The sequence below is a fragment of the Talpa occidentalis genome, unplaced genomic scaffold, assembly GCF_014898055.3.
Source record: "Talpa occidentalis isolate TD23 unplaced genomic scaffold, MPIMG_talOcc4v2.1 talOcc4.14, whole genome shotgun sequence".
NCBI lineage: Eukaryota > Metazoa > Chordata > Mammalia > Eulipotyphla > Talpidae > Talpa > Talpa occidentalis.
In genome coordinates, this window is record NW_023601433.1 from 25,107,839 (window position 1) to 25,126,767 (window position 18,929).

Sequence of the window (18,929 nt, forward strand, 5' to 3'; positions counted from 1 at the left end):
TGTATTTGTATTTTTTAACGAAATAGTTGAAATATCTCTTTAAAACCACAAAGCTCAATACCTCAAATTGCACCAGCAGTATTCTTGTTTCAAATTTTGCTGCTTTAGCTGTGAGTTTATGTCTTTTGTTTCTAATATCTCCTTTTTTAGTGCACAATTCTCAGCTTTTATTTTTCTATATTTTTCCTTAAGTAGTTCACAGTGATTATTTTTAATTTCACATAATCTTTTATGTGGACAAATTAAGTCTTGGGATTTTGATACGTTTGATACGTTAGTAAAACTGAATCAGGGAGAAAACACAAGAGAAAAACAAATATATAAGTACTTTTTTTGCATATAAAGGGTGGTACATTTTCTCAATCACTCATCCATACCTTAAACAGATACATACTGGGTATCTAAAAAGTAGAAAAAAATATACTAAACTCTGTAGATAGAACAGATGGGAACACTGGGTCTTATTTAGCTTAAGGGACAGGTAAAGTTTAGCGTAAAGTCTAAATTCATACAGATACTACAAGAAAACAAAATTCTATGCTCACATGACAATACCTGATCTAGATTAGGCCCAGGGAAGAGGTCCCTGAGGAACAGACTGTTGCCCTGAGGAATGAAGGAGGAGCAGGAAGCAAAGGAGAAAGAAAGCCACTCTAGGTAGGGGACATCATGTGCTGAAGTTTTATTGCAATCTGCTTCTAGCCAAGAGGAAGTAACAGGTACCAATTTACCTTCCTACCTGAAACAAGCAAAAGCAAAATAGAAAAAAAATACAATAAAAAATAATGATTTTCAAGACAAAGAACATCAAGTAATAAAAGAAAATGCCCCAACAGCTCACTAGCTTAAGATAATTTCCAGATCATGACACAGGGAGAAGGTACTAAGGTGAAGTCTACCAGATACTCTTAGGTGAGGTGATGAAATTGGGAGTCTGGTGAAACCAAGAATATGATAGAGATCACAGGTCAGATCACTGAAGAGAAAAGAGCAGAATCAAGAAAGAGCCCTGAAGATCTACAGAGGGGCCTTCTAGAGTATTCAAGAGAATAACTGGCGGTAAATTCATATGAAGAAGCCACCTGAGACTGTGGAGAAGAAAAAACTGAAAAGAATAAACTCCACCGGATTAGTGGTGCTTCCTTTAACTAGTTTGGAAAAATTCATAATTAACAGGATAATGAATAGAGCAGTGAGAAAGGTCTTGCCTTGGTATTGGGAAATAATTAGCCTTCGGGCATTTACCCAACAGATAAAAAGAGCAAGAACATGAAGGATCAAACTGTTTATAAGTCACTTAACTAAAAAATAATAAGAATAATAACAAAAAAATAGAAGAGTAGAGTCATGGAAGCTATTTTTTTCCTCAAATAAATAGCACTTGTAGAAATGAAAAATATAATCTCAGAGATGACAAATATACTGGTTGGGAATAAACATTATACATCACACACATACACACGCAAAAGACTAGTAAGGATGACCTTGGTGAACTGTGAGAAAATTTTAAATGGCCATGATACAATTCTCCAAAGAGTTAGGGGAAAGGAAAAAAGTATTTTGAAAAAAATGACCACAAACGTCTAAACTTAATGAAAACTATAGTTCCACAGGCCCAGGTAGTATCTGTGTAGGACATGAGAAAAGTAAACTGCTGTAATTTTGTCATACTATATATGATATTGTATAGTATTACTTGAATGTGGTAAGTTAGTCATATGCTATAAATGCTACAACCACCACTAAAAGAGTGAAACAAAGGAGTTATAGCTAATTATCTAATATAAAGAAATAAAGTAAGTCATACAAATCACTTGATATTCTAGAAGGAAACAAAAGAAGGGGAACAAAGAGCAGGTGAGGCAAACAGAAATCAATCAGCATGATAACAGATTAAACCTCACTGTATATATTGACAATTACTTTAAAAGAAAATGATATGAAAACTTCAATGTAAAGGCATATGATCAAACTGAATCAAAAAGCAAGTCCAACTAAATGTCACCTACAAGAAATGCACGTTGAAAATAAAGGCACACATTAGTTAAAACATGGAAAAAAATACATACACTAATCCCTGACAAAAAAAGGAAGCTGAGCTGATGTCGTTATGCTAATAGCAGACAAAGCAGTTTTCAGAGCACAGACTATAATCAGCAATCAACCAGATAATTTCATAACAGAAGGGTTAATCTATAGGAAGGATAATAATCCTCTACGTTTATGAACTTAACACTAGCTACAGAATGCATGAAGCAAGCATCCTTTTATGATAGTAACTCTAACCAAAATGGGGATGGAGGAATCTACCTCAATATAATAAAGGCTATATATCACAAACTAACAACCAACATTATATTCAATGGTGAAAAACTGATAACTTTTCCATTATGGGAACAAAGCAAGATGCCTACTGTCGCCCCTTCTTTTTAACTTAGTACTAGAGGTTTTGGTCAGAAATATCAGACAAAATCAAGAAACAAAGGGGGTTCAAGTTGGAAAGAAGTGAAACTATCACTACTTACAGATGATATATTATATTTAGAAAATCCCAAAGACTCTATCAAAAAGTTCTTAGAAACAATAAATGAATATAGCAAAGTAGCAAGTTCAAAATCAACATACAAAAATGGATAGTAATTTAATATGCAGATATTATCAAAACAGCCATCCTACCAAAAGCAATTTACAGATTCAATGCTATTCCAAAAAAAATTTCAATGACATTCTTCAAAGAAATAGAACAAATATTGATGAAATTCATATGGAGCCACCAAAAACCCAGGATAGCCAAAGGTCTCCTGGGAAAAAAAAAGGGGGGGGGATGGTGGTATCACACTCCCATACTTCAAGCTATACTACAAAGCCATAATAATCAAAACTGCATGGTATTGGAACCAGAACAGACACACATACCAATGGAACCAAATAGAAAATTCAAAAATAAACCAACAGATTAACAGTCAACTAATCTTTGACAAAGGAGCAAAGAATATGCAATGGAACAAAGAAAGATTATTCAATAAATGGTGCTGGGAATACTGGGTCACTACATGCAAAAGAATGAAGCTTGACTACTACCTCATGCCATGCACAAAAACCAACTCAAAATGGATTAAAGAGCTAGACATAAGACCTGAGACTATAAAATAAATAGAATGAAATATAGGTAAAAAACTACATGACATTTACCTCAGTAACATCTTTAAACACACATCACCCAAAGCAGTGATAGTGAAGGCAAAGATAAACAGCTGGGACTACATCAAATTAAAGAGCTTCTGTATAGCAAAAGAGACAGTAACCAAGACAAAGAGACACCCCACTAACTGGGAGAAAATTTTTGCATACAACACTAATAATAAAGGACTGATCAGAAAAATCTACAAAGCACTGATGAGACTCAACAAAAACAAAGTAAACAACCAAGTCAAAACATGGGCAGAAGAGCTAAAAAGAAACTTCTCCAAAGAAGAAATGCAAATGGCCAGGCATATGAAAAATTGTTCAACATCACTTGTAATCAGGGAAATGCAAATCAAAACTACAATGAGATACCATCTCACACCAGTGAGAATGGCATATATTAAAAAAAACTAGCAACAACAAATGTTGGCAAGGATGTGGAGAAAAAGGAACACTCCTCCACTGCTGGTGGGCGTGCAAAATGGTCCAACCACTATGGAGAGCTGCATGGAGATTCCTCAATCTGCTAAGATGGAGCTTCCATATGATCCAGCAATTCCACTACTAAGATATGTTCCCAAAAGACACAGAAACATTAATTCAAAAGGGCACCTGCACCCCTATGTTTATAGCAGCACTATTTAGAATAGCTAAGCTATGGAAACAACCCAAATGCCCAAAAATAGATGACTGGATCAAGAAGCTGTGGTACATATACACAATGGAATATTACTCAGCAAACAAAAAGATAAACTCATGTAATTTTCAGTAACATGGATGGAGCAGGAAGGGATCATGCTCAGCAAAATAAGCCAGAAAGAAAAAGAAAGATACCAGGTGGTCTCACTCATAGCAATAATTTAGAAAACCTAAATAAGGGATCAGGAAAAAGACTAATTACAATAAAGTAAAAATCAAAATCAACAAGCAACTATAAAGCAGAGGCACACTACAGGGAGGGGGAGAAAGGAGTAGGATCAAAACAAGTGTGCTGGGAATTGCACGGGGAGTATAACCAAGATGAAAATGCATAATTGTACAAAAATGAAAAATGGTGTAAAAATATACAAAAGTAAAAAAACAAAAATTAAAATAAATATAAAAAGAAAAAAAATAAATGATTCATTTATCTAATTTATCTTTCTCCTTTTCTCTGACTGCCCTTCTTTCCCCTTCCTTGCTTCCTTATTTCTTTGCTGTTCTTTCTCTAGTCTTTTTGAAGTTTCCTTCTATCATTTGTTACTATCACAAAACAGCTATGTCTTGGACTTAAAGCCTGTTTGTTGTTGACTTACTAAAAATGTTATATTATTAAATATAATTTAGATTATTAAAAAAAAGACAATGTTAAGAAAATGAAAAGGCAAGTCACAGACTGGAAGAAAATACTTGTAAAACCAGAGCTGATCTAGAAACTTTCCAGAGGTAGAACGTCAGGGAAAACAGATCTCAAGATATTTCAGTATTCCAGGAGGGAAATAATGGTAATCTGACTTCAAGGAAAGGCCTAGGAGAGAGGAGAGTCAACAAAAACTACCATGGGGATTCTCATAGATCTTTGGCTGGAAGTAAACAATAGCTCTCATTTCATCTCAATATAAACATATTTCTGAGATGAATAACATGAGAACAGATCTGTGCTCTATAGTGCAGTACTAGACAAAGTGTGCATGTGACACTACAGTATATGTATTAAGAATTTATAATTAAACAATGCTCCTACCTTTATAATTCATGCCAAGTTGTTCCATTAACAACACACAATTCTCATGTTCAGAGTAAAGCGAGTCACAACCCGTTGAAGCTATTTTGGATGTCTGAGTTATGTCATCAGAATCATCTGTAGGATTGATTTCCTGTTTGACATACAAATAAAAATATTTCAAAATGTCTGGTAACTATTGGAAAATATGTTAAGTGTACAGAGGTGATAAATATTCACCTTTTTATAATAGCAAAAACATAGGTACTCCTTAAAGGAACTGACTTTCATGAAAAGGATACCTTCATAAGTTATTATAATTTATAAATTATTTTTAAAGTAAACATTTTTATAATGAAGTAAGACTTTCTATTTTTTCCTTATATCTTTTAAAACGTATTTTTACTACAGAATAATTTTTGTCCTTATTTATTCTTTACTATACCTTCTTCTCATTAGATGTTTTCTTTACAGGCCTATAAAAAGAAAAGATTTATTTTCAGGCAAATAGTATTTAGCCAAATATAAAGAATATCAAAACCTATTGTTTTTATATAAAATCTTCTAACCCATACATTCCTAAAAAGGGATTAAACACTAAGTAAATAGAGTAACATTAAAGACCAATGATGTAGTGTAATATTAACAAATTAATAAATTACTTCAAATTAACAATCAAAAGACAAAAAGGAAAATCAATGCTATTTACATGATTTCATAGGAAACATATTCTCGGGTTTTTTGTGGTGGTCATTTTCAATAAAAAACAATCTTTCACTGGTACTAAAACCTAATTGAGAAGTATTGTTCAAGTCCTTATATGGAAGGAGACCTTTTTAAATCATCATGGTGGTGGTATGTATGGTAACATAATTCTGAAGAGATATGAACCTATCACCTAAAATATAGACAGGGTTGTAAATGAGATGCTACAATAAAAAAAAAAATCGCTCATCCTCATCTATCGCATTTCAGGAGTATCTTTCAGATAAAGTTCATTTTCTCTTGCCTCAGTAAGTATGTCAGATTATGCTGTTTTATTTTCAGTAAAAAGTAATCACTGCTAATATTCCTTTATCAAGACAGGAAGAATTTATAGATTTTACCTTCCAACATCCTGATTGTTTTCATGTCTCCTGCTGTCACCTTGCTCTGGAAATACTACACCAGCTGTCTCATGTGTTACTGTCAGAGGTTCTGTTGGCATATTCATTTCATAGGTGCTTTTCTTTCTCTTTTTTCTAGTCAAGCCAGGAATTCTATTTAAAAAGCCATAAGAAACTGTTTTAGAGGAAATCTATTGTAAACATTAAAAAAAAGGAAAAATTCCAAAACTTATCTAACCTACTTCATTTATTGACTCGGAAAGCCAGGATGAAGTAACAACCATAAGCAAGAAAACATACTCCTTGCTTCACTAACAAAAGTCCCTGACCAAGGAACTGGCTAACTAACAAAACAAGCCCTAGAAATTTGACTACAGAATTGAGGCTAAAAGAGGGGAAGGAGAGGAGGAGGTGACAAAGTAACAGGGATGAGAATCCAGCGGTCTAGGATAAAGCACTCTGGGTGCTTTGGCGGTGGGGGTCGTGTGGTAACATCCACCTGATGAGGTGGGAACCTGTCCCCTAAATCATACACAGGCTTGTCAACCAATGTTCCTTCAGTGAAGTCACCCAAAGCTGACTGGTCCTCATTGTTACCTCTCAGCAGTATTTGTCTGACAAGTGTAAGATTTTTCTTGTGTTAGCCTATAAGCTACATCATACAGTTTGAGTTCCGGAAGAGTAATCACTGCTAATATTCCTTTACCTATACAGGAAGAAATTATAGACATTGCTTCCATTATTCTGTCTTGATTCATGTCTTCTGCTGTCACCAGTCACTGAATGCAAAGCACCAGACTTCCTGCTTACTTTAGCCACAGATACTGCTGAATTACATGTTTCATTTTTGCTCTTCTTTACTCCATTTTTATGCAAGCCAGGAACATTACTTTTAAAAAAGAAACAAAATAAAGCTAATGTTTTTAAAAAAAACACTTATGATGATTTAAAACACAACTTTTGTAAAATAAAAATAAAATGTGAAGGGTTGAAGAGACACAGGAAAAACAAAAATGGAAGAACAAACATATTACAAAACGTAAAATACTGGAACAGAAGTCAGCACAGTAATTTTGAAAACTCCTAAATGCTAAATTTAAAACCCAGAGTTCACTGACTCAAAGTAATGACACACAGATGTGGAAATACTAATGAGCCATATACGATGTAAATGGAAAAATACTATTAGAAACATACAATATGAATGAGGAAATCCAGGAAATATGCTAGGGCTGGGGTGAAAATGCCTATATGTTGGTTTGACTTCAGGTTCATGATCAAATAAGTCACAATTTTCAGGCCCCCTTCTAAGAACAACAATTTGGTGTCACCCATGTACAAAACATAATGCCTTTCTGAGAGATGAGTCCTCCAGTCCCTTACACCAAGAGATCTTAGAGGGGTGGCAGCTTCGTTGCAGTGTGTACAGGCTCACAGACCAGTCTCAGCAGTGGACCCTGCAGAGCCCAAGACTTGGCTCCACACACTCTTAAGCTGCATCCAGGAACAGCTGGAAAACCCTGCCTTCAGCTATCATTCCAGATGGGGCAGCAATCATTGAACTGCAGACCTTAATTTCCATTCTCCCCAAAGCCTATTTAGAGGAACAGGTGGTTGTGTTCAAAAACACCATGTCACACAGCATACATTTCTCCTACCATGGGGAACAATACAAACATCGTAAGTTAATTTTACACACTGACGGTTCATAATTCTGTGGCAAGAATTTTTTTAACTCCTATAATTTACTAGTTGCTTCTTTAAGTGATAGCATATAAATAGTTTTTCTACTCATCAGATCCATTTGACCTTATATAAAATACCATAAATACCAGTAAAAGGTTTAAAAGTGAGGAAATATACGACTGAGCTTAAACCCCACAATGCAGAAGATGCATAGAGCAAATACTGCATATTGCAGAGAGCCAAAGGAATCCCAAAGAGCATATAATTGACAAGTAGACTTTCACCAGTGACCCACACAAAACTGTTTAGTCTAAGTGAGAATTAGTATAAAATGTAAAACGAAACACACAGGTTAAACTCCATTCACTCAGTGAGCCTTCAGGGGATAATATTCCAGCCCAGTTTGGGCACTGAAATAATAGCAGAGATCAGACAAAATCCTACCCTTGAAAATGAAGTAAACAGACGATGAACTTGATGTCAAAACATATATCCTGCTAGAGTATAGAGTATACTATAGTAGAGGAAAGGAAATTTGGAGGTTTGTAAGCAGGTGAGGCATAAGAATAAGACTCAAAATGGCCAACCCCTCAGATATTGCTGAGAAAGTATTTTATGAAGGAATGAAAGGAGCAAGCATAAGGAAGATAAATCATTCCAGTTAGAATCAACAGCAAGTACAAGGGTATGTCTTCAGGGTGACAGAATGTTGAAAAGGTCAACGTGGTTGGAGCAGAATGGAAGGGACAGAATATGGAAATTTGAAATTCTTATTTTTTAAGATTTATTTATGCATACAATAACTGGGGTGCAGGCCAGAGGTGTTGGGGGGTGGTGAGAGGATTCACCAGAGGTAGAGTGGGGAACAGAACAGGTAGACTGACTGAAATACACTGCGGAGGGGAGCAGCGGGTAGGACAGGAGAGGTCTGCTGTGCCATATGGGTCACCTCCCTGGCTGGCCAGGGATCAAAATCATGCTGCAGAGGCTGTGGATAGCTTCACAGTATTTTGCTCAACCCCTTGTGCCACCAGGAAGGCCCCCTAGAATATGGAATTTCAAGAGACAGTGAGAGACAGAGACTGCAGGGAGACACAGAAACTGATCTAAGAGGAACAGAAAGTGTAGGGACTGGTTTGTATTTGAAGAACATTGGCATGTACTCTGACTGAAGAGGGAGTCAAAACAGAGGAACAGCATAGTGTTTGCTATGTCAAAATAGGCCACTGATTTTATTTTATTTTATTTTTTATGGTTATTATTTTATTTATTTATTTTTTTAATTAATAAATTTTATTTTTATATTCCCATACAATTGCAACCCCCCCATTCTGACCCCAATCCCTCCCCTCCCACCCCCTACCCCCCAAAAGTGTCTCTGGTTCATAGTTTTTTGTTGATTTTGATTTTCACTTTCTTATAGTTATTCATTTTCCTGGTCTCTTAATTAAGTTTTCTAGATTCCTGCTATGAGTGAGACCATCGGTATTTTTCTTTTTCTTTTTGGCGTATTTCGCTGAGCATGATCCCTTGCAGCGCCATCCATGTTGCTGCAAATTGCATGTGTTTATCTTTTTTGAATGCTGAGTAATATTCCATGGTATATATGTACCACATCTTCTTGATCCAGTCATCTATTTTTGGGCATTTGGGCTGTTTCCAAAGCTTAGCTATTGTAAATAGTGCTGCTATAAACATAGGGGTGCAGGTGTTCTTTGGAATTGATGTTTCTGTGTCCTTTGGGTAAATACCTGGGAGTGGAATTGCTGGATCCTGTGGAAGCTCTAAGTTTAGTAGGTCCAGAAATCTCCACACAGCTCTCCATAGTGGATGGACCAGTCTGCACTCCCACCAACAGTGCAGAAGAGTTCCTTTTTCTCCACAACCTCGCCAACATTTGTTGTTGCTAGTTTTTTTAATATGTGCCATTCTCACTGGTGTAAGATGGTATCTCATGGTAGTTTTGATTTGCATTTCCCTGATTGCAAGTGATGTTGAACATTTTTTCATATGCCTGTTGGCCATTTGCATTTCCTCTTCAGAGAAGTTTCTTTTTAGCTCTTCTGCCCATTTTTTGACTGGATTATTTTCTTTGTTGTTGTTGAGTCTCATCAGCTCTTTGCAGATTTTTGTGATCAGTCCTTTATCATTAGTGTTGTGTGCAAAAATGTTCTCCCAGTTGGTGGGGTTTCTCTTTATTTTTGTTATTGTCTCTTTTGCTGTGAAGAAGCTCTTTAATTTGATGTAGTCCCAGCTGTTGATCTTTTAGGCCAGCTACTAAGAAACCAAATAAAAGTTTCGGACACTAGTAAAGAGAGCAGATGATTTGGGATTCAACATGTAACAGGATATTGACTTCTGGATATATTTGTCAGGCAAACCTGACAAGATTGACCATCAGATTCGATGTCAGGAGCAAAAGAAAGAGAAAGATAACAACCAAAGTGACACCCAACACATTGACAGAACAAGAGATGCCACTAAAGAACTAATACTCTGCAAGAGTGAAGACATGAACAGAAGAACTGGTGTGAGAAACAATATCAGTAATTCAAGTGGAGAAAAGGGAAATTTGCATAATAACAACCATCCATCAAAAAGAATGATATCCAGCAAGGGATTTGATTTCAGTAATCAAGAAAAAAAGATCTGAAGTGGAAATATAATTTTGGAATCATTAATAAATACAAGGAAATAAAAGTCATGTGACAGGGGCCTCCCTGGTGGCGCAGCGGTTGAACGCTGGGTTGCGAAGCTGCCCGCGGCCTCTGCGGCGCCATTTCAATCCCTGGCTGCTCCCCGGCCACCGGAGGAGGGTCCCACATGGCACGTAGACCTCTTCTGCGGCCCGCTGCTCCCCTCAGCAGTGTCCTTCGGTCCTTCTGCCTGCTCTGCTCCCCACTCTGGCTCTGGTGAATTCTCTCACCCTCCTGCACTTCTGACTGTACCCAGTGCATGTATAAACAAAACAAACAAACAAACAAACAAATAAATAAATAAAACATGCCTCTAAAAAAAAAAAAAAGTCATGTGACAGAGGATCAGGACTGAATCCTGGGATTTTTATTTTATACAAAAGGAGGGTGGAGTTGAAGAGCTAGGAAACTCAGACTGAGGTAGAAGAAAAGGAAATACATCAGGGACACAGGTAAGTGAGTTCTCCCTCTGAAAATACCAGACTTGTAATTAAATGAAAGCAATGTTGCAGTAAAGAGATTTCCATTAAGGCAAATATAGCCAATCAGTCTAAACCAGTATGTGCGGAAACAGTGATGTGAAATATTGGCGGTAATCTTTAAAAAGCAACTTTGGAGGAGGGATTGGTAAGAAATTTACTGGAGCAAATTCAAAGTGAAAATAAGAAGGAGGATGGATGGTGCTTTAGGACTTAGCTAAGAAGTATGACAGTGGAGGATCCTGTTCTCTTCTTGTTTTAGTGTAGATTCCAACACCCAATAGTGATTATTCAGGACTTTTTATTAACTAAAATTTTTCTTAATTACCTCAATGTGGTAATAATTGGTAAACATGGCAGACCAATTCAAAATATTTATAAAATTAAGAAAGCAAGGTTTCTGAAATGTTTCCATTCATGGAAATGAATCTATTCATTGAATCTTTCATAAAAAACAAAGTATTTAATGTAAAATTAAATATAACAATTTACACAATATAACTAAACAAAAGACATTGAAAAACAATGTTCCCTCAATGAAATAAGAAAATGTCAACCGACCTCCTTATTCCGCTTTTAGCAGTATTTGTCCAAAAAGGTTGAGCCTTCTCGTACCTTGCCTAGCACACTATACCATGCTGCTTGATTTCCAAACAAACAATCACTGCCAATAATCCTTTAAAATTAGAGGGAGAATTATGGATTTTACCTTCTGGCATTCTCATCTGAGTCATATCTCCTGACATCTACATTCACTGGAAGTTCAGCACCAGCCTTCTCGCTGACTTGACCCACATAATCTGGTGAAGACCATGGATCAGTTTGGCTTTCCTTTGCTACATTCTTCTGCAAGTCAGGATCCGTACTTTAAAAAACAAACCATGAAAGCTAATGTTCATTAAGAAATCTTCTGATAAAGACTAATAAAACATTTTATAAATACCACAACTTAGTCATTGATTAATTTTTGAAATATTTATGAAGAAGTAAAAATGAAATGCAAGGAAACAAACCCCATGCTGCAAAGTCAGAAATGCAATCATGATACTATCTGATAGCTAAGAGCACATATATGGCATGCTGAAAGTAAGCACAATGGAGGCTTTGCAGAGGAGGTAAGAAGACACAGAGGGAAGAAAACCATTCCACATGGAGGTTACAACATGCACACAAAGATAAGGCACATCACAACTATGTGTTCCCAAAAACTTGAAAGTGTAAGATCAAAACACTGAGATGAGTGACCCAGAAATTCTGATATATCTTGAAAGCTACACAAGTAATCTAAGTTCACTGCCAAATACTACTGACTCTAGGCAAGAATGTACTAATAAGATGTGTCATGTGATACTGGCCATTTATAATGCAATAATGTGCAACTGATTGAAAAATTTTGGGTTGTTGGAAAAGTCATGACATATTTTTTCTGTGTTTTTCAAGCAAAAATGTATCATGACTTATCCAAGAGTCCAACAGTATGAAACAGGTATAATGGAAAAATTCTAAGAAATATCTCATGGGTGAGAATAGATTAACTTTTAAAACAACCATCTGTTGGAAAGACATCAGGGTCCTGGCCAAATAAGTTTTACTTCATCAGGTCCCCACCAAGAAACACAATTTGGCATCACTCATAGAAAAAAAAAAATAGGCCTTTCTAATATCTGTGGGTTCGAGTACCAACACCGAGGGATCTAAGAGGAGACTAAGGTGCAGTGTATAAGGTGAGGAATTAAGACAAGAGGTCTAAAGAATAATGAAAATTTGGGAGGTCATTAGCATATATAAAAAGTGGCAGTCATGAGACAAAAGATCAAAGTCAATTTTGGGATACTTCAATCCCTAAAATAGGAAGTGGGATTGAAGAAATTGGACAAACATATTGAGGTGGAAGAATGAGAAGTGCACAGCAGACACCTAGTAATGAGTTCTCCCCCTTAAAAAAGAGTCCTGGAGTTAAATGAAGATATGATATTGGAGGAGAGAGATTTCCACTGAAGAAAATATAGCCCATCAGTGTAAAAAGTATGTGTGGATAAAATGAACACTTGGTGGTGACTGATCAAAGGCAGTTTGGAAGAGCGGTAAGTGGAGAAATTAAAAGTGCAAGTTCAAGAGTGAATATAAAAGAGGAACTAGGGGATGGGCAAACAGTTCTGTATGACTCATAAGCTTAGTACTATGACTGTGGAGGATCCCATTTTCTTCTTTGACTGTAGTTTGCAATACCCAATCATGATTATTTACTATTTTTGTATTGCAATGCTTTTTTTAGTCACATCCATTTACACTCAAAGGTCAACTAAATGGCAAACAATTCAAAGCATTCATATAATACCTGCAAATAACAACAAAGGTCTCTGGAATGTGTCTATTTATTGAATTGATTCTATTCATTGAATTTATGAATAGAAAACTGAGAAATTTATTGCAATAAGCTTTTCCACAAATAACCAAAATAGGAATTGGAAACACTACCAAAACATACACTGGAAATATAACTGGAGAATTAAATCTATTTGAAGGTAAGGTGATGAGACAGAAGAGAGAGAGGCCCAAAGTTTACAGTAAAGCACTATGGGTGCTTGGTAGCAGGTATTTTATGGTAACACACATCTAATGAACTATGAAACTAGCACCGAAATCATACACAGGCTTGTAAGCCATTATCTCTTGCATGAAGTGACAAAAAGCACATTGGGTCCTGTTTTCTTTTTTTTTTTTTTTTAAGATTTATTTATTTATTTATACAAGAGCTGGGGTACAGGTCAGAAGCATGGGAGTTTGAGAGAATTCACCAGAGCCAGAGCAGGGAGCAGAACAGGCAGACAGACAGAAGACACTGCTGAAGGGAGCTGTGGGTGAGACTGGAGAGGTCTGCAGTTCAAATATAAAGTTGGGGATCATTAGCACATACAAGAAAGTAACAGTCATGTTTTTGTTAGAAGACAGAAGATCAATGACTGAATGTTAAGGCTCCTCCTCAATTTGGATAAAAGGAGGATGCAGTTGAAGAGAAATAGGAAACACAGACTAAGATGGAAGAACAAGAAATGCTTGGGGGGAACCTGATACATGAGTTTAACCTCAGAAAATACAAGTCCCGAGAAGCAAATGAAGAAATTATTTTGAAGGAGAGATTTCCATTATGCAAAAGTGTTCACTCTTTTTGATGGATGGCTGTTGTTATGCAAGTTTCACTTTTCTCCAATTGAATTACTGATATTGTTTCTCACACCAGAGTGAACACAAGAAAAATTAGGGGATGGACAGTTCTGTAGGACTTAGGTTAGTGTCACAGCCATGGAGGAGACCATTTTCTTCTTCGGCTGTATTTTGCAATACCCAATCAGAATTATTTAGTATTTTTGGTACTACTCTACTTTATATCAAACCACCTCTTTGTGACATTCAATGGACAACAAAATGGTGGAACAATAAAAATTTATAAAATCTTATAAGCAAAATATTCTGAATGTTTCTATTAATTGAATTTGTAGATCACTGTAAATAGAGCTCAACGTATTTACAGCAACAGACCTCAGAAAGTCACTAAAAAAAGCAAATGACAAAAAAAAAAACAAATCTAGGACATAGGGCTGAAAAATTGAGGCTGAGAGTGGGAGAGTTAGAGGGGGTGAGAACACAAAGGAGGGGCCTACGGTCTATAGTAAAGCAGTGTGGGTGTGATGGTGGAGGGTGTCCTGTGGTAGCATCCATCTGATGAGGTGTGAACTTATCCCCTAAATCATACACAGGTTGTAAATGAATGTCCCCTCAACAAAGGGGCAAAACACTAAGTGATTCTCATAGTTCATAGTTTGGCAGTATTAGTCTGATCAGGGTGAGATTTCTCTTGCCTTGGACTGTCAACTGTATTATGCTGCTTGTTTCCCACACAGTAATCACTGCTAATATTCCTTTAAACTGAAAGGAAAGTTTATAGATTTTACCTTTTGGGAATCTCAACTGGGTCAGGACTCCTGCTATCCACATTCACTGGAAGGGCAGGACCACTCTTCTTGTTTATTTGGCCAACAGATTTTGATGAAGGTGATAAATTATTATTTTGCTTTTTTGCTATCTTCTTCAGGAAACCAAGAACCCTCCTTTAAAAACAAAAGTAACAACAACATATGCAGGAAAATACTACTTTGCTTCAAAGCCACAAGTCCAATTCTGATACCACGTAATAGTACATTTATGATATGCTGTAGGTGAGCATCTGGGAGGTTTTAAAACGGGGGTATAAATACACAGCAGGTTACCAGGGGAGAAATGGCTCCACACAGAGATTACGAAGTGAACAATAGGATAGGACACATCACATATCTGTGTTTCCCAAACATGCAAGGGACAGAACAAAACACTAAGAGATGAGTGCACCCAGAATTTTTTTTTTTTTTGGTTTAGACTTGTCATATATGGCCTTTATTATCTCTAGGTATGCTCCTTCTACATCCATTTTTAATAAGAACTTTTTTTTCCCTTCATTTGTTTTATTTTTTTTAATTTAAGTTTTATTTTTATATTCTCCATACAATTATAACCCCCTTATTTTGACCCCAATCCCTCCTTTCCACACCCCCTACCCCCATAGAGTGTCTCTGGTTCATAGTTGTTTGTTGATTTTGGTATTTTCTTTCTTATAGTTATTTTTTGAAACATATTGAATGTTACACTGAAAAGCCTATGTTCATTGTTGAAAAGTGTTCGTAAACATGAAACTGAGAATTCAATGTGTACTGCATATAGACATTGTTTTCTTTAATGTAATAATGTGCATAGATTGAAATCAGTACTAGGCACATATAATGGAAGAAATCTGAGCAGATCTTGTGTGTTAGACATCATGTATTTATAAAATACATTCTGTTTGAATGATATCAGGGTCCTGTCCAAATATGTTGCACATCTTCAGGGCCTGTAGCAGAACAACATTTTAGCATCAACTCCAGACGAAAAAATGCCTCTCTAATATCTATGCATTTTAGTGTCATATGCAAGGGGATGTGAGAGAAGCCCCAGCCACGGGCTGAGTGAGGACATGATAGGAATTAAGGTAAGATGTCTGCAGTACCAAAATAAAACTGGGGATTATAAGAATATAGAAGGAAGTAAATGACATGAGACAGAATATTTTGAGGTATTTAAATTTTTCCAAAGGAAATGGGCTTTGAAAACAAGTGGGAATAAGAGTCTGAGGTCAGGGAACAAACAATGAGTGGGACCATTACTGGTGTAAATTCAAGAGTGAATACAAGGAAAGCTCGGGATAGATAGTTCTGTGGCCCTTAAAGAGCTCATAGCATACCATGGTGGGTCACTATTCTTCTTGTTTGACTAGTTTGCAATGCACAACCATGATTACTTAGTATTTCTGTAACAGCTGCCTTCTTTTCTAATTACCTGCATATGACACACAATGATCAGCAAAGTGAAGGGAAATTCAAAAATTCATATGATCAATAAAGCAAACCTCCCCTGATTGTGTCCTTTATTGAATTTAATCTATGTATTTAATTTATGAATAGATATTGATTAGATATTAAAGTATTGATTGCAATGCATCTCCTCCTCACAGTCACTAAACAAAGGAACTAGAAAAGTAAACAAATCAAACACAGGGTATAAAACTACAGATAGGAGTCTACTAGAAGATGAGCAAAAGGGATAGTGCAGAGAACAAAACCAGGACAGGGCCTAAGATCTACAGTAAGGCAATACTGGCATTGGTGATGGGTGTCGGGCAATACCATACATCTGATGAGATGGGAACATATCGCCCAAAACATACCCACGATGGGAAAACAATGTTCTCCCTATGAGTGACCAAAACTCATTTGTCCCCATCATTAAACTGTCAGCAGTATTTATCTATAATGCTGAGATAATTTTTGCCTGACAACTGCAATGAACTGTTTGATTTAAAAAACACAATCACAGCTAATTTTCCTTGAACCTTCAAGGAAGAGTTAATTTTAACCTGGTGACACTCTCATCTGGTTCATGTCTCCTGCCATCAACATTCACTGGAAATACAACAACAGGCTTCACACCAGCTAGACCCTCAGATACTGATCACAGCAAAGAATCACATTGGTGATTCTTTGGTGTCAGGCACCCTACTTTAAAGTGCAACCGTGTACCTCATGGTTTCAAAGAAATCTACTAATAAAGCATAACAAAACAACTATTACAAAATTCCAACACACCCATCTTCACTCATGTATACATTCTTAAAATCATGATGAATTAATAACCATAAGAAAGGAAAATACTCCCTGCTTCAAAGCCACTAGTACTATTTGATACAATGTGATAGTTTTTTAGTGTACATTTAGGACATGTTGTAAGTGAGCACCAGGGAGGCTGTAATAGTGGGTACAAAAATACAGCAAGACACCAGGCAAGGAGCTGGGGGAGAAACCATATGACATGGAGATAACAAGGTAAGCACTAGATAGGGCACATCACATCAATGTGTTTCCCATACTTGACATGATAAGAGTAAACATTTTGAATGTTGAGTGCACCCAGAAATTTTGAAACATATTGAATTCTACACTGAAAAGGTGAGTTCACTGTGGAAAGCTACTGATGCTTACACAGGAGACTAATAATTAAATGTGTACTGTTCTTTGGCTTTTGTTTTTATAATGTAATAATGTGCACCTGATTAAAAAATATATGGGAACATATACTGGAAGAAATCTGAGAAATTCTTGTCAGTGAAATAGATTTACTTTCAAATATTCAATACACATATCTCGGGAATGACTCAGGGTCATCCAAATAAGTTGTACCTCATCAGTTTCTTGTACTAAGAACAGCAATTTGGATTTATCCATGTACAAAAAAAAAAAAATTGCCTTTCTGACCTGAGTGATCTACTACCAGATACCCAGAGAGGAGCCCAGCTGCAGGTGCAGTGAGAACATGCCAGGCATTAAGATAGGATCTGAGCAGAAATAAAACTTTGGACACCTTTAGCATGTTCAAGGAAATAAAAGTCATGGGACAGAAGATCATGGGATACTTCAATTTGTCTAAAGGAAATGGGATTGAAAAGAAACAGGAAAAACAGACTGAGGTCAAAAACAAGAAATGGAAGGGGGATACCTAGTAAGTGAGGTCTCCCTCTGAAATTACCAGAGCCTAGAGTCAAATGAAAATACTATGTGGTGGGGGCCTCCCCGGTGGCGCAGCGGTTGAGCGCTGGGTTGTGAAGCTGCCCGCAGCCTCTGCAGCACAGGGTCGATCCCTGGCTGCTCCCCGGCCACTGGAGGAGGGTCCCACATGGCGCGCAGACCTCTCCTGCAGCCCGCTGCTCCCCTCAGCAGTGTACCTCGGTCCTTCTGCCTGCTCTGCTCCCCGCTCTGATGAATTCTCTCACCCTCCCGCGCGCTTCTGAATGTACCCAGTGCATGTATAAACAAACAAACAAACAAACAAACAAATAAATAAAGCATGCCTCTATTTAAAAAAAAGAAAAAAGAAAGAAAATACTATGTGGTGGGACAATGGTTTCCATTGAGGCAGACATTGCCCATGGGTCTAAAAAAACATGTTTTGTTATCATAGAGTGAAAAATCTTTGTAATCTTTAGAAAGCAAGTTTGGAGCAGGCATGAATGGGCCCATTACTGGTGAAAGTTCAAGAGTGAAAATAAGAGAAAATGGGTATAGATAGTTCTGTAAGCCTAAAAGAGCACATGGGATACACAATTCTTCTTATTTGAATAGTTACAAATACATAATAATGATTATTTGGTATTTCTTTAATAGTCTGCTTCTTTTCTAACCACCTGATGTGACATACAATGGTCAACAAAGTGAAGGAAAACTGAAAAAAAAAAGATCATTACAGAAATTATATCTTGATTGTTCCTTTTATTGACTTGAATCTATTTACCGAATTTATGAATTGATGATAGATAGATATTAAAGTATTTACTGCACTATGTCTCCTCCACCAGTGACTAAGCTAAAGGAACTAGAAAACTGAAAAAAACACAGAACACACGACTGAAGCACAGGGGGGTTGGGAGAAGAATAAAATCGGGATGGGGCCT

General features: G+C 36.6%; 1 protein-coding gene across 1 annotated transcript in view; it reads right to left on the reverse strand.

Annotated features, from left to right (window-relative positions):
• The window catches only part of LOC119243994 (uncharacterized), a 31,425-nt gene that overhangs the window by 1,255 nt on the left and 11,241 nt on the right, over positions 1–18,929 (reverse strand). The window contains exons 2-7 of the mRNA XM_054694648.1: positions 14,809–14,964; positions 11,565–11,720; positions 6,701–6,883; positions 5,995–6,147; positions 5,334–5,364; positions 4,910–5,042 (exon numbers count right to left, since the gene is read on the reverse strand). Of these exons, the coding sequence (XP_054550623.1) occupies positions 4,910–5,042; positions 5,334–5,364; positions 5,995–6,147; positions 6,701–6,883; positions 11,565–11,720; positions 14,809–14,964 (812 nt within the window). The remainder of the gene's footprint in view (positions 1–4,909; positions 5,043–5,333; positions 5,365–5,994; positions 6,148–6,700; positions 6,884–11,564; positions 11,721–14,808; positions 14,965–18,929) is intronic.